Source organism: Glycine max, chromosome 6 (assembly GCF_000004515.6).
Source record: "Glycine max cultivar Williams 82 chromosome 6, Glycine_max_v4.0, whole genome shotgun sequence".
Classification (NCBI taxonomy): Eukaryota; Viridiplantae; Streptophyta; class Magnoliopsida; order Fabales; family Fabaceae; genus Glycine; species Glycine max.
Window position 1 is genome coordinate 39434925 of NC_038242.2, and position 27225 is coordinate 39462149.

At 36.9% G+C, this 27225-nt stretch overlaps 1 protein-coding gene and 2 pseudogenes across 1 annotated transcript; 2 read left to right on the top strand and 1 right to left on the bottom strand.

Annotated features, from left to right (window-relative positions):
- Positions 1-219: 219 nt before the first annotated feature.
- LOC100779762 (protein SPA1-RELATED 3-like) lies at positions 220-18183 on the bottom strand (annotated as a pseudogene).
- Positions 18182-18817, top strand: LOC113001882 (uncharacterized; annotated as a pseudogene).
- Positions 18818-21552: 2735 nt separating this feature from the next.
- LOC113001883 (uncharacterized mitochondrial protein AtMg00810-like) lies at positions 21553-22095 on the top strand. Its single transcript, XM_026128752.1, has one exon. The coding sequence runs from the start codon at positions 21553-21555 to the stop codon at positions 22093-22095; it is 543 nt and encodes a 180-aa protein (XP_025984537.1).
- The last annotated feature ends 5130 nt before the right edge of the window (positions 22096-27225 follow it).

Here is a 27225-nt window from a genome sequence, read left to right on the forward strand (position 1 = left end):
ATATAGAATTTTATCTACAGAACATTTTTGGAAAAGATCATTTTCACTATTTTTTTCTCACTGCTTCCTCTGTGATCTAATGCAAAATTTTATCACAAGTAGTAATCATGGAATTTGTTTACAGTTTTCTATAGCCTTATCTGGAAACAGAAAGCTAACCATGCATGAACAATGATTCTGTAAACTAATGTAGAAAACTATTCCCAACTAAAGACCAACTTAAGTCATCTCCAGAATTTTGACATTTCCTGTGGAATTTGCAGCAACTAAGGTGGACGACTGACCGCGCCAACAAACAGAAGTGATGAACTGTGCAGAATCATCCTCTTCATTACCAGAAAGAGGGTCACTACTGTAAAATTTGAAAGATAATGCTGGCATGGGAAAAGCCTTGTGGTATATGAACACCTAGTTAACATAGAATAAGACCTTAATTAATACAATGCAATTCAAGAAAAAATGCCTGAAGTTTGGTTATTTTAGATCAAAACCACAGTATAAATAGAAGTATAAGGTTAGTGGTTCAAACCATATAAGATCAGTATTACTCATAGTCCTAATTAGTGGAATTAGTGAAATATATTGTCTTTTCTCTTCTCATGCAAACAATTCCTATATTTCAACAACTTGATCTATAATAGAATCTATCAAAAAGGTATGCAAAAGCAATATCTTCTAGTGTAACATTTTGAAAAATCAAATAAAAGAAACTCAGTAACAATGAGAAAGGAAAAATGAAATTTGCCTCGTTTGTCTCTGAACCAGTAGCAATGTAACCATCAGATACAGACAACCCCACGAAGTTCTGCAACAAAGGAAAGGTGCATCATCATATTGCCGCAGAAATTTAAATTCCATACATAAAAATTTGCAGTAGTTAATTAGAAATGGCCCAAATTATGCATATAATGCTTGTACTTTCACTACATAGTCACCTACTTGCAGGGAAGAACTAAGGAAATGACATGCAAAATTATTAGGTATCTGTATGTTTCAGGAAGATGGAAGCTAAATCATCATGTTTTTCCTGTAATTGTCAAAACATGTTCTAAGGAACTTCTTAGGTATACTGTCATTATTCATGTTACAAGATTTTTTTTTACTTCATTACTGAAGAAAGAAACTTTTCATATAAGAACAAAAAACCATACCATTTGAGGAACTCAAACAACCACCAAGGCTTTTTCTCACCGAGTAAGTCCAATTCAGGGATTAAAATAAACCATAATGTCTTACTAAGAAGTCTCACATGGCTAACAATTTCGCCAGAATACTGCTTATAACATAACACTTGGGTACTCTTCCCCCTTGACCTGGCATTATCAGTTCTGTTATTAGGCCTAGTGCATTTCTAATATGGTAGAGTCAAGCTTATCTAGTTTTAATGTTAGGCCTATCGAAAATTGTCTGGACCTGCAAACTTGACATTCTTGATATTGTCTTAGGCACGAGGGGTGTGTTAAGAATAAAGATCTCCCACATTGCCTGGGAATTCAGACAAAATACTCCTTATCTTGGGTTTAAATAACATCCACAACCACAATTGTGGCTACAATACCAATGTATTTTGACTCATCACAATGCAACCGCAACCGTAATTGTGATCGCATCAGCTGCATTTTCCCGTAATATAAAGGTTTTTTAACTCACCTAAATGTAACCACGATCACAACCACAATTTAAAACAATGTTTCTTATAAAACATGGGCAAGCCTCTTCCCAATGGTAGTTTTTGAGATTGAGTTAGGTACATTCCATATATTGTCTTACTTCTACTTTAGAATAAAAGTCATGTGCTTCCAAGTTTTGTCTACACATCTCTAACTTTCCACCAATAGGGTTATATTATCACCAAAATGCATGCATCATGGCACCGATACTAGTAAATGCTGCCTTTCAAAAAAAAAAAATAACACTTGTATATGATAAATTGTTGGACATTTTAGTGTAATTGATCTCTTTATTATGTTAAAATAAGAGTGCACGCTTGTTTTAATGTAATAACGAGATGTTCGGTTTAGGCAAAGGTTGGAAGTTACATGGAAGTTACTAAAACTTCCATCAACGGTTGGAAGTTACATGGAAGTTACTAAAACTTCCATCAACGGCAATTTTTAAAAATAAATAACTTCCATCAACCGCCAAAAACCACCTGTTCTTTGATTATAAATAATCATCCTGGTTCAGAAAGCATAACATGTGAAAAACATACAAGACCAAAACAAAACTCTTGAATTATAATCTTCTGATTTTATCCGATTGAACAATTTTGGTTGAACCCCGAAATTTGATTCAATCTGAAAGTGTTTATACACGACTTCAGATTTATCCAGGATTATCTCGATTTTCAAATTAACCAACAAAAGATTGAATCAAATCTTTCGAGATGACGAACGATAGTTCGAAGATGACAAGCAAGTTTGCGAAGGTGGACAAGTTTGAAGGGCAGGATTTCAGAAGATGGCAGAAGAAGATGCACTTTCTCTTGACAACATTGAATGTGGTGTATGTGCTGAGTACACCGATGCCGATGTATATGGAAGGCGAAACTCTGGATCAAACAAGGAAGCGTTCGAAATGGGAGAACGACGATTACATTTGTCGTGGACACATTCTGAACGGTATGTCTGACTCTCTCTTTGATATTTATCAAAATGTTGAGTCTGCTAAGGAATTATGGGACTCTCTTGAATCCAAGTATATGGCAGAAGATGCCTCAAGTAACAAATTCTTAGTTAGTAATTTCTTTAATTACAAAATGATTGATTCGAGGCCTGTTATGGAGCAATATAATGAACTGCTGCGGATTTTGGGTCAGTTTACTCAACATGATTTGAAAATGGATGAATCCATTGCAGTTTCATCTATAATTGATAAACTGCCTTCTTCTTGGAAAGACTTCAAGCATACCTTGAAACATATGAAGGAAGAGTTGACTCTGGTTCAACTCGGTAGTCATTTCATGATTGAGGAGTCGCTGAGGGCTCAGGAAATTGACAAAGTCAATGATAAAACCGTAGCAGGTTCCTCTTCCGTTAATATGGTAGAGGAAAGTGGAACAGTTAAGCAAAATTACAATGCTAAAGGTAACAAACGAAAATTTCAAGGAAATAAGAACAAAGGTCCAAACAAACAGACAAGATTGTCATGTTGGAAGTGTGGGAAACTTGGTCATTTAAAGAGGGATTGCCGGGTGTTCAAAGGAAAGAACAAGGCTGGTCCAAGTGGGTCTAATGATCCTGAAAAGCAACAAGGTCAGATTGTAGTGAATAATTTTAATTCGAATACGAATTCAAATTATGTATCACTAATATCTGATGCATTCTATGTGCAGGATGATGACGTTGCTTGGTGGTTTGATTCGGGAGCAACAAGCCATGTGTGCAAAGATCGTCGTTGGTTCAAGGAATTTAGACCAATCGATGATGGCTCTATTGTGAAGATGGGCAATGTTGCAACTGAACCAATCCTAGGATTAGGTTGTGTGAATTTAGTTTTTACTTCCGGAAAAAGTTTGTATTTGGATAATGTCTTATTTGTACCTGGTATTCGTAAGAACTTATTGTCTGGTATGGTTTTAAATAATTGTGGTTTCAAGCAAGTACTTGAAAGTGACAAGTACATCTTGTCAAGACATGGTTCGTTTGTTGGATTTGGTTATCGTTGTAATGGAATGTTTAAATTAAACATTGATGTTCCTTTTGTTCATGAATCTGTTTGTATGACCTCGTGTAGTTCTATAACTAATATGACAAAATCAGAAATTTGGCATGCTAGATTAGGACATGTTCATTACAAAAGATTAAAAGATATGTCAAAAACAAGTATGATTCCTCCTTTTGATATGAACATTGAAAAATGCAAAACTTGCATGTTGACCAAGATCACTAGGAAACCTTTTAAGGATGTTAAAAGTGAGACTAAAGTCTTAGACCTTATTCATAGTGATTTGTGTGATTTGCATGCTACTCCATCATTAGGTCATAAAAAATATCTTGTTACTTTTATTGATGATGCATCAAGGTATTGTTATGTATATTTATTAAATACAAAAGATGAAGCTCTTGATAAATTTAAAATTTATAAGAAAGAGGTAGAACTTCATCAAAATGGGCTAATCAAAACTCTTCGTACGGATAGGGGAGGTGAGTATTATGATCCGGTTTATTTTCAATCTACTGGAATAATACATCAAACTACAGCTCCCTATACACCACAACAGAATGGTGTAGCCGAAAGGAAGAATAGAACCTTGAAAGAAATGGTGAATTCCATGTTATCCTATTCGGGTTTAAGTGAAGGATTTTGGGGTGAGGCTATGTTGACAGCCTGTTACTTGTTGAACCGAATTCCTAACAAAAGGAATAAGGTTACCCCATATGAACTTTGGCATAAAAAGACACCAAATTTGAGTTATCTCAAAATTTGGGGATGTAGGGCTGTAGTCAGGCTTACAGAACCTAAAAGGAAAACCATAGGTGAAAGAGGTATAGATTGCATATTTATTGGATATGCTGAACATTCTAAAGCATATAGATTCTATGTGCTAGAATCTAATGATTATGTTGTTGTGAACTCGGTTATAGAGTCACGGGATGCTATCTTTGATGAACAAAGGTTTACATCTATACCTAGGCCAAAGGACATGAATTCCATGTCGAAAGTCTCAGTTAATATTGAGGATATACCTTCAACTAGTACTGAAACTAGAAAGAGTATGAGAGTAAGAAAGGCTAAGTCATTTGGTGATGACTTTCAACTCTATTTGGTTGAAGGGTCAAGGAATGATATTGAATTTCAATATCAATATTGCCTTAATGTTGAGGAAGACCCAAAGACTTTTAGTGAAGCAATGGCTTCAAGGGATGCTGTATTCTGGAAAGAAGCAATCCAAAGTGAGATGGATTCCATCATGCAAAATAATACATGGAAATTGGTTGACTTACCTCCTGGATGTAAGCCATTAGGATGTAAGATGATCTTTAGGAGAAAGATGAAAGTGGATGGTACTGTTGACAAGTACAAAGCCAGATTGGTTATCCAAGGCTTTAGGCAAAAGGAGGGTATTGATTTTTTCGATACATATGCTCCTGTTGCTAGGATATCCACTATTAGACTGTTGTTAGCACTTGCTGCTATCCACAATCTGATGATTCACCAAATGGATGTGAAAACTGCATTCTTAAATGGTGAATTGGATGAAGAGATATACATGAAACAACCTGAAGGGTTTGTTACCAGGAAATGAAAATAAGGTGTGTAAACTGATGAAATCTCTTTATGGCTTGAAACAAGCGCCTAAGCAATGGCATCAAAAATTTGATGAGGTTGTGTTGTCTAGTGGTTTTGTTATAAACCAAGCAGATAAATGTCTATACAGCAAGTTTGATACTCATGGCAAAGGAGTTATCATTTGTCTGTATGTAGACGACATGTTGATCTTTGGTACCGACCAAGATCAAGTTGATGAAACTAAGGCATTTTTGTCTTCTAAGTTTGATATGAAAGATATGGGGGAGGCGGATGTGATCTTAGGAATAAAGATCAAACGTGGAAACAATGGTATTTCCATCTCTCAATCACATTATATTGAGAAGATATTGGAGAAATTTAATTTTAAAGATTGTTCTCCGGTAAGTACTCCCATTGATCCTAACCTGAAGCTATTACCTAATAAAGGTGTAGCAGTGTCTCAACTTGAATACTCAAGGGCGATAGGATCACTCATGTATGCAATGATTAGTACTAGGCCTGATATAGCTTATGCTGTTGCTAAACTCAGTAGGTTTACAAGTAATCCTAGTTCTCATCATTGGCAAGCTATGAATAGAGTATTCAAGTACTTAAAGGGAACCATTGACTATGGTTTGACATATACTGGATTTCCTTCGGTTATTGAAGGTTACTCTGATGCAAGTTGGATAACCAATATGGAGGATTATTCATCCACAAGTGGTTGGGTATTCCTCCTTGGAGGAGGTGCTATCTCTTGGGCATCCAAGAAACAGACCTGCATTACAAATTCAACAATGGAATCTGAATTTGTAGCTTTAGCAGCAGCTGGTAAAGAAGCTGAGTGGCTAAGAAATCTGATCTATGAGATTCCATTGTGGCCCAAACCTATACCTCCCATGTCTATCAGGTGTGATAGTCAGGCAACTTTGGCTAAGGCATATAGTCAAGTGTATAATGGGAAGTCTAGACACTTGGGTGTTAGACACAACATGGTTCGGGAGTTAATCATGCATGGTGTGATATCAGTGGAGTTTGTGAGAACTCAGCATAATTTGGCCGATCATTTAACCAAAGGGTTAAGTAGAGATCTCGTGAAAAGGTCGGCTGTGGGATTAGGATTAAAGTCCATCTGAAATCTCTTATGTTAAGATACCCAATTCCCATCTAATATGACATTAGGTGCTGAATTCAATGTGGAAAGCTTAACATGTAGAGATTGGAACACATCATCGAAAGTATCCCAAAAGGAATGTGTTCGGTTCTGTAAGTTAAGGAGGTTGAAGTATAACTTCTCAATGGTTCTTTTGAAAAATTGCATTTACAGGTGCAAGAAAGAAAAGGACTACCTATATAAGCATGAAGTTTAGCCGCTTCAAGAAGCTGGGACTTGGCTTTGATATGCTTATGAAGGATAGGGACACAGGCTAGTAAAACTAGTGTCGAGCAAGAGTAATGTTATAAACTATTGTGCAGATTATCTTCATGTATTCATTATGAATAGAAAGGGTTCAATCCTTAGTGACACCCTGATATTCGAATATTTGAAAGGTGTAATTTGCTAAGATGAAATTCAATCGTCACGATATTTCATCTATGCAGTAGTTTGTGGTATGTTATGACTTTGGTGATTTGATCGGTAATTACACTAAAATGGGGGAGGTTTGTTGGACATTTTAGTGTAATTGATCTCTTTATTATGTTAAAATAAGAGTGCACGCTTGTTTTAATGTAATAACGAGATGTTCGGTTTAGGCAAAGGTTGGAAGTTACATGGAAGTTACTAAAACTTCCATCAACGGTTGGAAGTTACATGGAAGTTACTAAAACTTCCATCAACGGCAATTTTTAAAAATAAATAACTTCCATCAACCGCCAAAAACCACCTGTTCTTTGATTATAAATAATCATCCTGGTTCAGAAAGCATAACATGTGAAAAACATACAAGACCAAAACAAAACTCTTGAATTATAATCTTCTGATTTTATCCGATTGAACAATTTTGGTTGAACCCCGAAATTTGATTCAATCTGAAAGTGTTTATACACGACTTCAGATTTATCCAGGATTATCTCGATTTTCAAATTAACCAACATAAATAATCCCATCCAAGACCAAAGTACGAAGATAGGTGCGTGCTCAGACTTAACTCTTGATGTTATCCTATAATTATAGTCAAATATGTTGTGAACCCCCCTGTGCCTCCACACACCTTGGATTCTCAGTAGTTGTAACCGGCCTACTCATAGATATCCTTCATTGCTTGAATATAGGGAATTCCATAATACCTCTCTTAGCACCTAATAGTATGTCTTTAACAAATCAATGAAGAACGTGTGTTATGTAAGCCTTTTTTATTCTTATGATATCACTCCATCTGTCATTGTCAATAGCTAGTAAATTACTTCCATAGCCAACCTTTTAATGTGAAAAACCAAATTGACTTGTAATGTGAATTTCTTGTCTTAATCTCTATTCAATAATCCTCTCTCATAGCTTCATAGTGTAACCAATGAGCTTAATCCCCCCAATAATTTGTAGAATTTTGTACATCTCATTTGTTCTTTCAATTAGACATTAAAGTATTTTTCCAGTCATCAGGTTTTTTTTAGACAACATAATCTCATCAAAAAACTGTAAGTTAATTAATTCCTTTCTCTCAAAAGGCAACAACTAGAGGAGAGTAGGTGAAGAAGACTAGATGACCTGCTGACTTCACATTGGATTATTCAAAATTCTAACAAGGTAAAACTGAGATGACCAAACCAAGCCCAAGTAGTTCGTTTGAAACCACTGAAAGAGTGGCGTAGTGGGCAAATAAGGGCAGAGTCACTACAAATACTGAAATCGGAAGGTTGGTCCATCTAAACTTCTTATAATTCATCATGCAAGAAAATGTTTTTAATGTCTAGTTGGTGGAGAGGCCAATGGTGAATGAGGAACATGACAAGAAATAGACTGACTAAAGTGATTTTCACCACTGGAGAAAATGAATCCCCATAATTGAAGCTAAAAATTTGCATATAGCCCTTAGAAACCAAATGAGCCTTCATTCAATCAATCAATGTTGTCATCTGGTCCCATCTTTACTGTATAGACCTACTGACAACCAACAATAGTCATGCTAAGAGGCAAGGGAACAAGATCTCAAGTGCCATTAGAATGCAAAGCAAACATTTTGTCCATCATAGTTTGTCATCCACTGGTATCATCCATGGCTTCTCCTATAGATTTGTAAATAGTCACAAAATCCAAAGAGGAAATGAAAGAGAAATAGGAGGAGATAAAGCTTTATAATTCAAAGTACAAGCATAGAAAAGATTGGATTTGCAGGAGGGCTAAATACCTTTGTTTAGAGCAATAAGAAGCTCAAGTGAAAGTGAAATACTTAGAAGCTCAGTTGAGGAAAGAAAAGTCTATAGGATTAGAGGAAGGAGTTACAAGTTGAGGCAATTGGTCAAATGAGAATTGATAATGACTCAAGTTGGTGGAACCAGAGGAATATAAGAGGCAATTGAGGTTTGAAGGTTTACGAACATGGTGGAACAATGCTCATGATCCTTAATGCTTCTTTTACCTAAAGCTCTCAAATTCTATGACAAAAACTATATGGCAATATCATCAACACATACTATAAGTGTAGAAGAATAGAAACGATAACCTTTATGAAGACATAAGTAGCCAAGAAAAATGCATTTGAGAGATTTAGCAAAATATTTGTCTATACTTACGTGATATCACTGACAAAATATGTACAACTGAAGATTAGAGATAAACAAAGTATAGTTCTTTGTGAGGAAACAATAAAGAATGAGGACTTTGTTCTAAAGCATGGAGGAAGGCATGTGATTAGTCAATTAACACTCTAAGAAAAGCATTACTCCAGAATCAAAGAATAACATTGCAATGAAGTAGTAGGGTATGAGTTATTTCAACCAAGTGTTAATTTTTTTTCTCAACAACACCATTTTGCCAAGGCATGTGGACACAAGAGGTTTGATTAACAATTCTATGAGATAAAGAAATTAAAATGATGTAAAATAAATATTCACGACAATAAAGGATACCTTCAACTTAAAGAATCCTAACAAGCTTCTTCCTTAGCCATTGTAGTTTACTATGGAATTCTATCGTTTGTCTCACTTTACACCTATTGGATTTTGGAGTACTATTGATAACTGCTAATAAATGAGTATATTTTGGAGTTAAATTATATAGGAATTTGTAATTTTTCTCTCATAATTGTTCCTTTTTTAGCAAATAATTGTTAAATTAATATCATTTAAGTTTTCGTGCAGAAAATATTAATAGTGATGAATTTGTGATGCTTAGTGAATAAAATAAAGCTAATTAAGGAAAACAAAGCTATTTAAGGAAAATAGAACTAATCAAAGAAAGAAGACTAATTGAGAAAAATAGGGCTAATTAAGGAAAAGAGATTAATTGAGAAAAGAATGACTAATTAAATAAAGAAGAATAATTAAGGAAAGCATAATAATTAAGGAAAGTAAAGGCGAGTTTAGTGCAAGAAGCCTATAAAAGAAGAAGAGTGAAGGAAAAAAAGACATACAAAAATTACAAAAGAACACAATTCCTTATAGAAGGCAAAGGCTAGAAGAAGGAGAAGCAAGCATTGGGAGTAATTCCTTCCCTCTATTCCCAATCTGCACCTATTAAAGAAGAAGAGAGAAGAAGAAAAAGACACACAAAAATTCCAAGAGAATACAATTCCTTATAGAAGGCAAAGGCTAGAAGAAGGAGAAGCAAGCATTGAGAGTCATTCCTTCCCTCCATTCCCTTTCTTATCTTTTCCCCCTTTACTAAATATTCCCTTCTTGCAATTGGAAAATTTCCATGACAATGAGAGACTAAATCCCCTTTGTTAGGAACTTGACAACCAACTACTCTTGATGTACTTTGTCTTCCTATCTATTTATAAATATTACATTTGCATTATATTTTCTTGTGCTTAACATTATTGCTTGTGGCTTGATTACCCATTTGCATGATAAGTTTTAGGTGTAACGTTGGAAAACATTATTTTCTAATAGAACTAGGAAAGAATATCTAAATGAAGTCATCGCTAGGGACATGTTGATATTTGTTTAGCCAGTTATACATCTCTATTCTTAATTCATTTTACTATTTTAGCTCTGCAAAGAGATTTGGGAGAGAAAATAGTTAAATTAGGTTTTTTCATGCAAGGGACCAAAGATAGAGTATACTAGTAGATGCAGGTGTAAGCTAGATTAATTATATATAGAGAAAAATCATTAACATTACATCAAAGAGTAGCTCTGGTAGGCTAAGTTTTCAATATTCTCATCTTCTGAATTTTCTTCTACAATAATATTGGATTTTTCATGCAAGGACCAAAGTTAGAGTATACTAGTAGATGCAGGTGTAAATTGAATTAATTATAAATAGAGAAAAATCATTAACATTACATCAAAGAGTAGCTCTGATAGGCTAAGTTTCCAATATTCTCATCTTCTGAATTTTCTTCTACAATAATATTGGATTTTTTCATTATTTCTATCTTTAATTAATTAATTTAAATTTTTGTTTAATTTATCCTCTTGTTTGATTTAATTTTCAGCAATTTAATTTACTATTTTCTACTACCTTTTTCATATCTTTTTCTTAATTAAATATTCATCTACCTAAATAAAAATAAAGTCCCTGTGGATATGATACTCTTGTTATCACTCTCGCGCACTCTATGACGGCATGGTGACCCGTCGTCTCTGACTCCCATGCTCTCGTTCTCACTCTCACTCACAGCTCTATTCACTCTCGTTCTCGTTCTTGTTCTCGGTCACAAAAGGTTAGTCTTCTATAAATGCTTGTTTTTGTGTTTGGTTTTAATGGTGATGGTAGACGATAAGCTAGGGCTAGTTCCTTCTATTATTTGAATGTATAGTACATTACTAACATGAAAATTCTTGTTAATTTGCATATTGTTTTTGAATTAGGAGACTCTATCACTCTTGTTAATGTGTGTATCTTACTATCTTACGAGCTTGGTTTTGACTGTATTTGTGTGCAAATTATGTGAGTTAGACTTGGTTATGTGAATGATATACCTTACCTCTAGTCATGTTAAAATAGAACCTAAGTGTAGATTATCTAAGTCCTAAGTTCTACATATTAATACTCCATGCAAGTTATGCAAGATAGGTGTTAATGTATGTTGTTGAAAACATGTTACACTTCTGCCTTGTGATACAAGATGCATTGTGATTGACACAGATCTTGGTTTTTAATGCCCTTCGGATATATAAATATTGAAACTTATGCAAGATAGGTTTTATTTTCTAGCTCTGTTATGCTTCAATGACTACAAATACTGATTGTTTGAAACTTTGAATACACTATTTCATATGGGATTTGTGCTGGTGAGAGAATTCTATGTTTTTGTTTGTTTTCCAGAAATGATAAAGCAGTCAAATTTGAATTTAATCTTAAATTATATGTTCTGTTTGCTTTCTTATAATGTGACTTTGTGCTGGCCGATGTGAGAATTTTGCCACAACCTTAGGCCCTCAGTTGTTTTTTTTCAACATAGGAATATAATTCTTGGTTTTCAAAAATGGGTATGTGCACTGTGTCTTTCAATTCCGTGCCATGTACTAGATCAATCTCATATGTCTTGGTTTACTACTAGTAGGTAGGCATGCATATTTATTTTTAATAGTAACTTTTATATTGTAAATGGAGTTTAGAAACAATGAATAAAGATCAAAAGAATTGGAATGAAGTGAGTAGGGTTAAGAATTAGCAAAAACTAAAGCAAAAACTAGAGGAAATGTTAGCAAAAACTAGAGGAAATGTTCGACACAGTTCATATTAAGGGTCAGGTTAAGAATTTCAAGACTATTCTCAAATAAACATGACATGATATAACATATCAGTATTGCTTATATTAGTGTTCTTTAAATGTAGCCTTATGGTGAAGTGAGTAGGTCCTTTGATGTAAGATGGAAGGATGAACTAAAGCATACTCTGCATCTGCTAGACAGTAATGACAACATTCACTCTATTGCATACAACCAAGATATGGTGAATCCAACTATACTAACTGGATGGATAGAACTCAGAGATTTCTATGGACTCACAAGAAATCATCAAGTGACCATGATCCATTTTGGACAGAGTTTTCTTCCCGACCATCTTCAAAGGTAGATCTGAACCAAAAGCTTATCCTAAATGACACTCCTTGTACCACAAAATTCCTAACTAAGTCACTTTTAAAGTCCTATTGAATGAGTACAAAGTGACTTGCAATAGTTTGATGAGTAACTAAACACTCCTCTTTCTATCAAATTTTAAAATCATATATATATCTAATATGAACTTAATGTTAGTTATAGGATGTGCTGAGTACCATGTACTCATTTATAAAAGTTGCAGGATTCATCCATCTGAATTTGGAAGGGAGTACGGAATGTATGATTGTTTATAATCATTGGAGGAAGTCTGCAAAAATTGGCTATGGAGGAAGGACTTTTGCACAATCTCAAAATTTGTAAGATGAATTTGAGTTTCCAGATGCAACATCTAACTATGTCTTATTTTAATTAGATTTGTTTGTAATTTAAGTACATTATATTATACTAATATCTGTAAATTTTTGTTTATAACTCTTGGTGGTATATTTTGTGGGAAATGATGCTTAAAACATCCTGAAAACATTTGTGGGAAATTTTTATTTATCACTCTTGTATATTGGTAATATATTTTGTGTAAATTCTTGTTTACGACTTTGTGATATATATTGTTTATAAATTTTGTTTATTTTTAGAGTTTTTACAACTTTGAATGATAAGTTGTGTTATGTATAATTACAGTAGGTAATTAAAAAAAGAGATAGGATACTAAAAAAAAATCCAAAAAACATTGTTGTGCAAAAATAACATTGACTTTTCTAAAAACCGATGCTCGCGAGAAAAAAACATCGATTGTTATAAAATTCGATGTTGTTTTATGGTAACCGATGTACTTTTAACGTCAATAGTTTTAACTTCGATTAATAACTGATGTAGAAAGTCCTTAATAACCGGCGTTAAAAGCTTATTTTCTAGTAGTGATTCCTTAAAATATATTTTTGTCAAAGCTTCTTCATTTTCTAGAGAAGAGACAAATAATAGTTGTCAACAAATATACCTTAACATTCATAAGAGCAGTGAATGATTGAATTGGTGAGTCTATAACTCGAGAAGCACACATGGACATATCCCAAAGCTTCAATGTGTTATCTATGGATGAAGAGACTAGGCTCATGGTGTCTACAAACTTGATGTAGCTCACAGTCTTATCATGTCCAACCATTATACAAGAGGCACTTTCAGATTGCGAAGATCATAGTAATATATCTGATGATCTGCTGAACGAAATGCAAGGAAATGAGCAAAATCAAGGGGAAACTGAACACAACACACATTTGACTTTGTTTTGATGGTACCAACACTAACTCCCTGCAATAAAAGCACATGTGAGGGAAACAATCCATCATGCGTCTAGATTAAACACATAAAACATGCAAAAGAATGTTTGCTCTGATTGCCTAATTGATATTCCGTAGCTTGACAGAACCATCATCACTTACTAACAATGCTGGGTTTGATGATGAGAAATCCCCTTCGCTCATGCTCCCTCATTTCAGACTACACTCGACTTCTTGTCACACCCCATAACTGAAACAAGATAAGTGGTAAGGTACAATTAATGGTATGGAAATCATAGACAAACTATGTGTTGACGAGAAATTATTACATAGTTCCGAAGTCAGAACCATCACATAACCATGGTCTTAGCTAATCTCTACGTGACAACAGCCGAATTTTTTAATTTACGAAAAAGAATTAATAAAGCTCGACTATGCATCATGTGGAAATTGATAGGGATCACAATGGTCCAAAATCATTTAATAATTTCTCATGTGATGGCCTACCTCTACAACACCTTCAAAGTTACTTGAAGCAATTTGACTCTTGAAATAAGTATTCCAACATGTACTACTCAATGTTGATTGGCTAACCATCTCCACTACTGGATAGTGGATATCACGATCCTCATATATGGTTGTGTTACATTCAAAAACTTTAATCTTCTTATTTACTCCTGCAGTAGCAAAAAATTCTGCATCGCGATCAAAGCTGAGTAAGCATACCAGGTTGGAAGACTGCAAAAGATCCCCTTGTTTAAGATCAGCCTTAACCTTAAACTTACTGAAAGATAGGTACTTGCACAAACCATCAAGGAAAGGATTTGTCCAAGGACTTTTGTCCTCCCTGAACTTCTTCTCTTTTAATGCTACTTTTTTGGCACAACTCCTTTCAGCCGCAACAACAGACCCTCTTTCATCAGTAGTATCAATAGATGAATCTTGAACCACAAGTTTCCTTGAGGAATAGGCAGATTTGCATCGTGTCAAAAAAGTATGCTGACACTAGTTTCTTTAAATTATTCAAAAACCGTGGAGTTTTTGAAAGAATACTCATGTCATTTTTCTGATCATCACCCATGTTACTATCACGTTCACATCCTTCAGTGTCATCAACACAGGGAATTGTTCTAACTCGTTTTCTGGTCCCTAGACAAGCAGAATCCTCATTCTCAATAACAGTAATGGATGGGAAACTTGATGTTGAACAATCATCACTCCCTAGTTCAGTGCTAGTCATTTCTTTAAATACAGTTTTCTGCTTAGTCACTTCTTCAATATATGAACACAAAAATGAGATAGTTTGTTGTAACTTCTCAGAAGCTTCCCCTTTTTTCTGTTGAATTATCGAAAGGAATTCTAGCAACAACTCCTGGTCATCTATCCTTTTTCCAATTTCTACCGCTACTTCACACTTTTCTATATCATCTCTTAGTGCATTAATAAACTCACTCAGCAACAACTCCTTACAACACAATAAAATAATGATGATGATGATGATGATATAGAATCAATCACAGAAATTTAGATGAAGATTGTTGAGACATCACTCAGTTGGCATTACTAAGGATGAAAACTATCATTTGATTGAGATTACTTGTACTACATGCTATTCGATTGATTGCATGTCATCAATTATGCAAAATCAATTTCTCTTTTCTGTTTTGTTTCCCACTCAATCTCTACATTCTTTTCTCCATGTGTGTTTGGTTGCACTACTTTTATCCATGATCGAACATCTAAAAGACAAACTCTAGGTTGAGTCCATCAAGGAGAAATGCAGATCACAAACCCTAAACAATAAATAATCTCAAGACCTAAATGCAGTGTTGGCCCTTATGAAAAACCATCTTGAGGATCTTAATTTATTAAAAATTATTAGCCAATTAGCCGAATCTCAAACTTTCAATCAACAATTAAGCAAATGGATCACAGAAAGGAAAAAGAAAACAATGCATACAAGTGGAAGGTAATTGGAACATGTGATGAAGAGAATTTACCCTATTGTTGGACGACTATTAGGCTACCAAGGTTTTTATTCTCATCACCTTGAGCAAACACAACCCTGTCTCTTTGATTTTTTGAAGCTAGAATCTTGTGATGCCTTTTTGAGTACCTATCAAAGCCTCCAAAACAATTTAAGGCTCTAGAGATGAAAATCTTCTGCCAAGGAAACCCAGAAGATCAACCATTCATTTTCATCCATTAAGAGTTACAGGAATGCCAATGTATATAGTGTACGATAATTATCCAACATGTATCACACTCGTGCCCCTACTCCACCATTATAACTCAAAAAATCTCATTCCAGTGGTCCCAGAAATGCCACAAAGATATACTGAATAGGCCAACTTCAAGAATCAAGACCAATTTCTCAGTTTGTTGCCAAAGAACGAATTGTGAAAATTTCCTGCAAAGTTACCAACGTGAATTCATGAACTTTATCAGCATGCAATTCATCCGGGTAAACAAAAAACAACTCAACAGAAGTCAAAAAAGAAACTTTTGTAAAGGGCAACATTGGAAAATATTAGGAAAACCAAACCAAAACAAATAATACATTTTATTTTTTATTTTTTTGATATAGATTTTTGTCAATTATGGCGCTGATAGCTCCAAAATATGGAAAAACAACATTGGCCCTCAAAAAAGATCAAAATTTTCTCATTTGGTTCCAAATGTTCACCAGATATATGGAGAGAGAAAGAGGGAGAGAGGTATTGTGACCATAGAAGTATGTTCTGTTTCTACTAGACCAAGCTATACCAAACTCTCTGGTTTCTAGTTGTACTTGCATAACACTGAAGCCTACCCACATGGCTTTATATAAAAGCAACACATTTCAAAAGATATTTTCTATATATAAAAAAAGAAAATTAAGTATGAAACGACAAAAAATCAGAAAAAAAGACATTGCCCGAGTAAAAATAAATAAATAAAACGTATTACTATATTTTCTCACTGTGTAATATAGTTTTAGTTTAATTAGTGGTGTGAAATAGAATTATTAAAAATATAATTGTGTTAACATTACTAAGAAAATATTTTATTGTTAATAATTTTATCTACTCAACAATCAAGATCCTATAATAGAACGGGTATAAAGAAAAGAATATTGTATCTTAACAAATGAAAAAAATAAAGGAAAATAGTTTTTTCACGCATTTTCTGACCTTTTTCACATTGAGTCTCTTTCAACATCCTATAATTTTATTTGGATATTTTTAAAATTATCTTATATATCTGTTAAAATCAGCTTTTAAAAAAGTCAAATGGGGGGGCTTTATCAATTAATTAATAAGTAGATTAATTTTAACTTCTATAAAAGTTTAACTCATTTTAATTTTTTTTATTTTTTCCTCTCATAATTTTTTGTTAGAATAATTATCCCAACAGTTTTTTGGTTTGCTTTCCCAGTTCTCACCCACTCTAGCCACGAGCATGAGCTCTTCATGTTATTGGTTATGTCCGCTTTAAACTACATGTCCTTAACTCTCAACAAGGTTCAGGAATATAAACAATTAACACACTTGGTGTAAAGAATTTTAAAAAGAGTACTAAACGCCCATGGTAATTAATTTAATAACGCAAAAGTATTGTGGTATCCCAACTTGCATTATCCCAAGTGTACTGCCTAAGAATATTTTATTAAGATCGTGTGTTATTTGAATAATCTTCATCTTCGTTAGATTTAAAAATCTTTAATCCTTCGACATGTTGTAATATTGATAATGTCACATACAGTTGTTCATGCAAGGAAGATAAATTCTAACATTTTTTAGAAACTATAAATGACTTTCATTAAAGTAATATAAAATTTAAAAAATGTTTGTGTATTTGTAGGTTTAATTTCTATTAAATATTATTTTATATCCAAAAAAATATTTTTTTTAAATTTAACATAAAAATAAATACAAATTTGACTATATTTGTATAACTTTTTTTGTACTCTGAAATTTCTTTAATATCAGCATTTGATATATCCATCATACTTGATAAAAAAATATATTTAATTAGTTATTTTAATGTCTTATTTTATGTCTTAAAATAAATTTATTTAGTCAGATTTATTTACTCACCATTTAAAATTATTCATTTTACATAATTTTTCTTCGCACACCGGTACCTCCAACCATTTCCGCCCGTCACTCCTTCCCTTATTTGCTTATGTTAGAAGATGTGATAATATATTCTGATTTTATATAGTTGTTATATCTATTAGATTTATCTTTAGCCATATTTTTAGCTATTAAGCTTATCTTCAGTTTTATAGTTATTATATCTATTAGATTTATCTTTAGCCATATCTTTAGCTTATATATCTTTAACTTGTAATCTTGTATATAAGTGAATGGTGCTTAATGAATTATTTAAGGAAACAATATCTTTCATGGTATCAGATTGCGTAGGGAAAGATTTTTGAACCTTCCCCAGCCTTCCGCACACAGACCCTAGCGTCGTTCAACCCCTTTCTTCTTCTTCTCCGCTTCTTCTCCATCATCATGTCTGACTCAAAATCTACCTTTCACCCTCCTCTTGGTGTATCCAACATCAAGAATCATGTCCCAATCATTCTTGAGATGGAAAATGTCCAATATGTGACATGGGCTGAACTTTTCAAAATTCACGCACGATCCCATAGGGTAATTGATCATATAATTCCTTCGCAGGATGGCAAGCAGAAGGCGCCACCAACAGAGGAGGAGACAGAACTCTGGTTGACACTAGACACCACCGTTCTACAATGGATTTGTGCCACCATTTCTCATGATCTTTTACATACTATTCTTGAACCCGACACCACGACAATGGAGGCTTAGAATAGGTTGCGTGATATATTCCAAGATAACAAACACTCTCGTGTCGTTACACTTGAGTATGATTTCACCCACACAACCATGGAGGCCTTTTCAAGTGTCTCTGCTTACTGTCAACATCTCAAGTCATTGTCAGATCAACTCAAGAACGTCGGCTTTCCGGTCGATAACAGTAGGTTGGTTCGGCAATTGGTGTCCAGTCTCACTAAACCCTACAAGGGAATGGCCACACTCATCCGTCAAAGTGATCCCTTGTCTCAGTTTTATCAAGCACGGTCGATGCTTGTTCTCAAAGAATCTGACCTCAAGAAGGCGGCTTAGACCTCGTCCTCCGCCATGGTGGCTCGTGACTTGGATGAATCTCAAGAGATGTATGATCATTCATCAGCACGCCGCACAAATAATGGTGGAAAACGGTATTCAAACCGTGGCAATTCTAGAAAGAATCGCAACAACACTAGTGGTCATGATAACTCAGGCACTGGCAAGGGAGGCTCTGGTGGCGGGGGTAAAGGTGGCAGTGGCAGCAATGGCGGCGGTGGACAGCAGCAGCCCCAGAACAACCCCTGGCATGCAGGTCAGCAATTACCTTGGCCATGGATACAGTGGGTCGTTCCTCCTTGTCCATACCCAGTTGCTCCATGGGCCAGGCCCAATTATCAGCAACCTCCGCACCTACAGCCCGGTATTCTTGGGTCCAGACCTCAGCAGGCATACACAACCACAACTTCTACTCCAACAGACATCGAGGCTGCAATGCACACCCTCGGTATTACTTTTCCGGATCCGAATTGGTATATGGACACCGATGCCACCTCTCATATGACATCCACCTCAGGTAATCTCATGGCTTTTAATATGAGCAATCATCATGGTATCACTGTTGGTAATGGTCAATCAATTCCTATTCATGGTTATGGTCAAACTAACTTTCCTTCCCCACATCCTCCTTTAGCCTTGAAAAATGTCCTTCATGCTCCTAAATTAATCAAAAACTTAGTGTCGGTTAGAAAATTTACCACTAATAACTCAGTGACTGTTGAATTTGATCCCTTTGGGTTTTCTGTGAAGGATTTTCAGACAGGGATGCCTTTAATGAGGTGTGAGAGTCGGGGCGCGCTTTATCCTATCACCGAGTCCACCACTCCAACCACTTCTTCCTCTACTTTTGCTGCCTTAGCTCCTTCTCTTTGGCATGAGCGGTTGGGACACTCAGGAGTATTTATCTTGCATTCTCTTAGGAAGAATAAATTTATTGAATGTAATCAAATTAGAGATTCTCGTATTTGTCATTCATGTTCTCTTGGAAAACATATTAAGTTACCTTTTGTTTTGTCACATTCTCATACTCTTATGCCATTTGATATTGTTCACACTAATCTTTGGACATCACCTATTTTGAGTTCCTCAGGGCACCAATATTATATCTTGTTGTTAGATGATTATTCTAAATTTTTGTGGACTTTTCCTTTTCTAACAAATTAGATGCTTATTCCACATTCATAAATTTTAGAACTTTCATCTGAACTCAATTCGAACTGGAAGTAAAGAATATACAATGTGATAATGGTAAAGAGTTTGATAATAAGCCTTTTTGGGATTTTTGTAAAGTGAATGGTATTTCTTTCCGATTGTCTTGTCCTGATACTTCTCCTCAAAATGGGAAAGCCGAAAGGACAATTCATACAATTAACAATATTGTTCGTACTTCACTTGCCCATGCATCATTACCTCCTTCCTTTTGGCATCATGCCTTGCAAATGGCAACTTACCTTCTCAATATTCTTCCTCATAAGTTATTAAACTATAAATCTCCTCTTAGGGTTCTTTATCATAAGGATCCGACCTATTCTCATCTTTGGGTTTTTGGGTGTTTATGTTATCCTCTATTTCCTTCCACTACCATAAATAAACTTCAACCTCGCTCTACTCCATGTGTTTTGTTGGGATATCCTTCGAATCACTGTGGTTATAAATGCTATGACTTATCTTCTGGGAAAATAATTATAAGTCGTCATGTCATTTTTGATGAGACACAATTTCCATTTGCTAAATTACATACTCCTCATATTCAGACTTATGATTTCTTAGATTATGGCCCAAACCCATATGTGGTCCACCATTTAGTGTCTCAATCCACTACTCCTAATGCTCAAACTCCTGGTCTAGTTCCATTCAGGCCTAACTCCCCTAATATTGCAATCGGCCCAACCATTGAGCCAAAGAAGAATATTGTTAATTATACGAATTGCCCAGCGACTGCTTCCCCTTCTCCTAGTCCAGCCCCTTCTTCACATCCCAGCCCACCTCCTCGGGATGTTACACGCAGCCAACATGGGATAGTTAAGCCAAAGAAGATCTTTAATCTTCATACCACTGTTGCTAAATCCCCTCTGCCACGTAACCCCATGTCGGCCCTTCGGGACCCGAATTGGAAAAAGGCTATGGATGATGAATTTGATGCTCTTATTAAAAATAAGACGTAGGAGTTGGTGCCCCGTCCACCTGATGTTAATGTAATTTGTTCATTGTGGATTTTTGCTCATAAAGAAAAATCTGATGGTTCTTTTAAGAGGCATAAAGCCCGTCTTGTAGGTGATGGCAAAACTCAATAGGTTGGCATAGATTGTGGTGACACATTTAGTCTGGTGGTTAAACCAGCAACTATTCACACAGTTCTGAGTCTGGCTTTGTCTAAGGCATGGCTCATTCATCAACTTGACGTAAAAAATGCCTTCTTACATGGTGAACTTAATGAGACTATCTACATGCATCAGCCTATGGTTTTTAGGGACCCATAAAAACCTAATCATGTTTGTTTGTTAAAGAAGTATCTATACGGGCTTAAACAGGCATCGCGAGCTTGGTATAAGAGATTTGCTAATTTTGTTCATACACTCGGGTTCTCTCATAGCACTTCGGATCATTCTCTTTTCATCTATCAACAAGGTACTTCTATGGCTTATATTTTGTTATATGTGGATGACATCATTTTGACTGCTTCCTTTGATGAGCTTCGTAAGTCCATTATTACCTTTCTTAGCTAAAAATTTGCTATGAAGGACTTGGGACAGTTGAGCTATTTTTTGGGCATTGCTGTAACTCATCATGCAAGTGGTTGGTTTTTATCTCAAAAGAAATATGCCATGGAGATTATTGATCGTGCTGGCATGTCTTCTTGTAAGTCATCACCTACCCCTGTTGATACTAAACCAAAGCTTAGTGCTACATCAAGCACTCCATTTGAGGATCCGACTCTCTATAGGAGCCTTGCTGGGGCTCTACAATACCTTACTTTTACCAGACCTGACATTACATATGCAGTGCAACAGGTGTGCTTATTCATGCATGACCCTAAGGATGAGCACATGAACGCTCTCAAGCACATATTGCGCTACATTCAGGGTACTATAGATCATGGTCTTCATCTTTATCCATCATCTACGTCCACTCATGTTTCTTATACGGATGCTGATTGGGGTGGATGCCCGGATACGAGACCGTATACTTCTAGGTATTGTGTATTTCTTGGTGATAATTTGATCTCTTGGTCAGCTAAACGACAGGCTACTTTGTCTAGGTCTAGTGCAGAGGCTTAATACCAAGGGGTTGCCCATGTAGTTTCAGAGTCATGTTGGTTGCGAAATCTGCTTTTGGAGTTTCATTGTCCGATCTAGAAGGCTACATTGGTTTATTGTGATAATGTGAGTGCGATATATCTTGCGGGTAATCCGGTTCAACATCAACGCACTAAACACATTGAGATGGATATACATTTTGTTCCTGAAAAGGTTGCTCGTGGTCAAGTTTGAGTTTTACATGTCCCGTCTTGTTATCAGATTCCAGACATATTTACCAAAGGACTTCCTTTGGTGTTATTTGAGGATTTTCGAGACAGTCTCAGTGTCCGTCGACCTCCTGCTTCGACTACAGGGGTGTGTGTCATACCCTAATTTCGTCCAGGGACCATTGTTTGATGGCATGCAACCTTTGCTTGATCGCTTCAAGGTACTTGGCACCCATTGTTGCACAATACGTAAAGTTCCATAACGTGCCAGAAGTCAAAAGAAAACATTTTTGCATGATCCGTGAAATTCCGTAACATGTCGGAAACCAAAAGGAAGCATTGTTATGCAATCCGTGAGGTTTTGTAACATTCCGAAAGCCAAAAAAAGGATGATTACGTAATCCGTAAGGTTCTGTAACATTACGGAAGGAAAACAAGTATCGTTACGGAGTTCGTAAATTTTCGTAACGTTACGGAAAAAGAATCAGCAAAAAAAAGCAGGGGGGTGTATTTAGTAAATAGGGGGTGCAAATACCAGGTCCACTTGGGTCTTCCAGGATGTTCCTCCACAAGGCGGTTGTTTCTAGAGGAAGCAACCTAGCTTGCCTGGGTGAGCTAAGCTCGCCTGGGCGAGCTGGGTGGCAAGCTCCTCCCTCATTTTCCTATAAATAGGGGGAGGAGAGAAGAAGAAAAACGTTCAGCCCTCCTGATATCTTGAGATCACTTGAAATTAGTGAAAAAAATCGTTTCCGTGAAGAAAATCCACGCCGAGGCGCTTCCGTAACGTGTCCGAAACGTTTCCGTGACCACGTTGGAAACCAAAAAAGGGGTAAAATAATAATATAATAATCAAAAAATATCTTTTAGTAAAATAAACAAAAAAATCAATCGGACGTTTCTCTTTGGGATTTTTCTTTCTTAAGTGAATTGACTAATAACTAAAGTGAAACTAAGGCTAAAATGAACTCACAAAATCAAGCTTTGTCCGCAAAAATCACTGAAAAAACGTTTTAAGGTCCAACGCCTAAGCTTTTCTCACCAAGTAAAATGGATCATTTTAAGGTCGAATGCCTTAAATGACCACCATCCAAGTAAAAAAGAATCACTTGATTCGCCCCTTTTGAAAGAACAACATAGGTCTGATTTCCTCTTCGATGGAGGGTACGTAGGAGCAAGAGCCCCGCTTTTGTCGACCTCAAAAAAATAAAAAATAAATAAATAAAGGTTTAAATACATAATTTCACACAATTCAAATCTGAGGCTGTTGTCCTTTGGGACAAACGTGAGAGGTGTTAATACCTTCCTCAAACATAAAGATAACTCCCGAATCTGGAATATTCTTCATGACCGGTTTCCTTTGGTTTTTCTAACGTTTTCCTTTCAATAAACGTTGGTGGCGACTCTGCGCATTTTCCTCCTCTGGAAGACGCACCCGTGAGCCTCGCCTCGCTCACCCGCAAAAGAGTAGGTTGCGACAGTTGGCGACTCCACTGGGGATTGTTTTGTGAGTTAGGCCTATTTTAGGAAAGTGTGGAATTATGAAACTCTGTGGGTGCATCTTTTCTTGAATTGTGTAAAAATAATAAATGTTGTCTTTTCCACATTTTTACACTGCATTCTAAGCACCCACGGGTTTGAGTAAAAAGGGGCCCTATACCCGGGTTCATGGAAATCTAAGGAGTGGAGGTGAATCTATGGTCATGCTAGGTCTCCGACTTGCTTGACAATAGTAAAACCTCGTCTAGAGCTTTCTCTCTTTATAATGTGTTGTCGCTAGTATTCCATACCGCCGCAATATTATTATCTTGAGTGATGATACCTCTAGAAAACAGCCATGTAAGATATGGATCGTTGGAAGTAGTTATTAGAGACCCCTAGATATTATCCTATAGGTCCCCAAATAGGGGCATGGAGCAAGCACGCTCTGTACCATTTGTTCTCATGCATTCTTCTGCGAATAGCTCATAAATTATAGTTTTGCTGTATATCTAGTGATATTTTGTCTCTTTAGAGTAACGCGTCACTTTTTAAATGCATACGTTGGGGCACCGCAATGCCTAGAGTGTAGTATTAAAAAGATGGATCTTTTTCGGTCTCGTATATGTGAATTACCACTTATTTTTCTTCTTTTCATTTCATGCATGTGCATTGCATCATTCATATCAGAGTCTTGATTCACCCCTTTTTAGGTAAATGATGGGGACAAATCAAATCGGAAAAAGATTCTATCCAGTCAAGATGAAGGGCCTAGATGTCACCAGTCTTAAGGAGTTAGGGCAGTTGATGGGTCAGCTCCAACGGCAAGCTTTTTGCAAAGCTTACGGTAAAATCTGGGACCTAGCCATGGTAAAAGTCTCCACAGAGGCCATTGCTTCCCTCGCCACGTATTATGATCAACTGTTGAGATGCTTTACCTTTGGGGACTTCCAGCTGTCACCCATGGTGGAAGAATTTGAAGAGATCCTAGGATGTCCTCTAGGGGGAAGGAGACCGTACCTCTTCTCAGGGTTCTATCCCTCATTAGCTAGAATTTCAAAGGTAGTCCAAATCTTGGCGCAAGAATTAGCCCATGGAAAGCAAGTCAGAAATGGGGTGGTGGGAATACCGAGAAAATGTTTGGAGGCAAAAGCAAGAACCTTGGCAGCTAGAGGCGAATGGGCCCCGTTCATAGATTTTCTCGCACTGTTGATCTTCGGAGGAGTCCTCTTTCCAAATATGGATGGGTTGGTGGATCTAGCAGTGATCGACGTTTTTCTCGCCTATCATGACCCCAAGGAAAGCCCGGTTGTCGCTATGCTAGCCGACCTATATGACACCTTCGACCGAAGATGTGAGAAGAGCAATACGAGGATTGTTTGCTGTACTCCATCTCTTTGTGTGTGGTTGGTTTCACACCTTTTTCGCCAAGAGGTGAGGCATGCTTGCCCGCTAGAAAGCCATCGTTCATGCACAGAGAAAGGAAGGGCAAATTGGGACTGACTCTTAGCAAACAAAGAAGGAGCGTCTGTCAACTGATTCCCTCGATGGAAAGAAGGAAGAACCGGGGTTCTTATTTTGTGCAGAGGATTTCCGAATGTTCCCTTGATGGGGACAAGGGGTTGCATCAGTTACAATCCCGTTCTTGCTATAAGGCAACTTGGCTACCCTATGAGAGGGGCACCGCTAGAGGAAGAGCTCGCGCCTGTCATTTCACGAGGTTTCAATAAGACCAACGGGGAGACACTGCAGAAGGTCCGCAAGGCATGGGACGTGGTGCAAAAGAGGGACAAAGAACTGAGGAGCAGTAACAATGGGCCCATCGGTGGCTACCGAAGGTGGTTGAAAGCCTACGTGCAAGGTTTGGATTGGCTCCCGAGTTTGAGAACCGCTAGAAGGGAGGAAGTTAAGGCACCAGAAGAAGACGAAGAGGTGCAGGCCCTTAGGTTGGAACTCGAGCAAGCCCAAATAGTCAAAAAAAAGTTCAAATCAGCAGCTCTTAAAATCCAAAAGGAAAATGCCGAACTAAGAGATATAAATATAGCTACCACCAAGGCCATGGAACAAGACACTAAGAGGGCTCGTAGGGAAGAGCACGGCCGGAACAAGTTCTGAAGGGCTTTGTGGGGCAACAACAACGAGCTTAAGCTCCGGAGAGAGGAAAGAGACCAGTCACGAGTACATGGCATGGTCTTAAAAGAGGAGTTAACCGCCTGCTCAAGGATCTCTTTGCTCGAACTGCTCATAAACTTCGAGCCTCATCGTGCACTATTGGTAAAGGTCCTCAACGAAGCCCACGTAGCACACGACATCTCAGTCGAGGGTTTCGAAGGCATTGCTAATCACATAACTACCAATAACTATATCGTGTTCGTGGAAGAAGAGATTCCAGTTGAGGGGAGAGGGCACAACAAAGCTCTACATGTGTCTGTCAGATGCATGGACCATGTCGTCGCTAAGGTACTCATCGACAATGGTTCAAGTTTAAATGTGATGCCAAAAACCACCTTGGAGAAACTTCCTTTTAATGTATCACGTCTAAAACCGAGTTCGATGGTAGTACGAGCTTTCGACGGTAGTCGGCGGGAGGTGATGGGGGAAATTGACATCCCCATTCAGATAGGCCCCTACACTTGCAATGTGGTTTTCCAAGTGATGGACATAAATCCCGCCTACAGCTGCCTTTTGGGGAGGCCATGGATTCACGCGCTAGGAGTGGTCCCTTCGACGCTTCACCCAAAATTGAAATTCGCGGTTGGTGGACTCTTGGTGATAGTGTCGGGCGAAGAGGATATGTTGGTAAGCTGCCCCTCCTCAGCACCATATGTAGAGGCAGCAGAGGAATCATTGGAAACAGCTTTCCAATCCTTCGAGGTGGTAAGTTGTGCCTCTGTGGAAATAGGTCCATTGCTACCTTGTCTCTCTAATGCGGCCCTAATGGTGGCATGGGTAATGCTCAGGCACGGTTATGAGCCCGGAATGGGTCTGGGCAAGGACAGCCACGGGAATGCCAATGCGGTTGACATTAGGGGTAACCCGTACAAATATGGGTTGGGGTATGAACCCAGGAAACCTGGAAGAAAGAATGCACCATCAAGACTCCGGGCAGATAGGGCATGGCCCGGTCATGTTAGCCAGTATTTCACAAGTGTCGTGATAATGTTCGAGGAAGAGGTGGCGGCGATAGGAGAAGAGGCTCCACAAGATCCGCCCAGTTTTGCGCAACCGTGCCATCCCAATTTCCAAGTGGGGAGCTGGCACGTGATGAGTCAGTCGGAAGTCTATACCGTTGATTCAATGTAATTGGAGGCTATAGATTCCTTTCTCTTTTGTTTTGTGAAACCTACCTTATTAAATAACAAAGAGATCTTGTTTCATTTGTTCTTGCGATTCCACCTTTTCTCATATCATTTTGCATGTTTTTGTTTTTTTTTTTGTCTTGAATGGTATAGATGTGAGGATCGAT

Coding starts and splice junctions, on each gene's coding strand:
- LOC113001883 (XM_026128752.1), top strand. CDS start 21,553: ATGAAGGACTTGGGACAGTTGAGCTATTTTTTGGGCATTGCTGTAACT.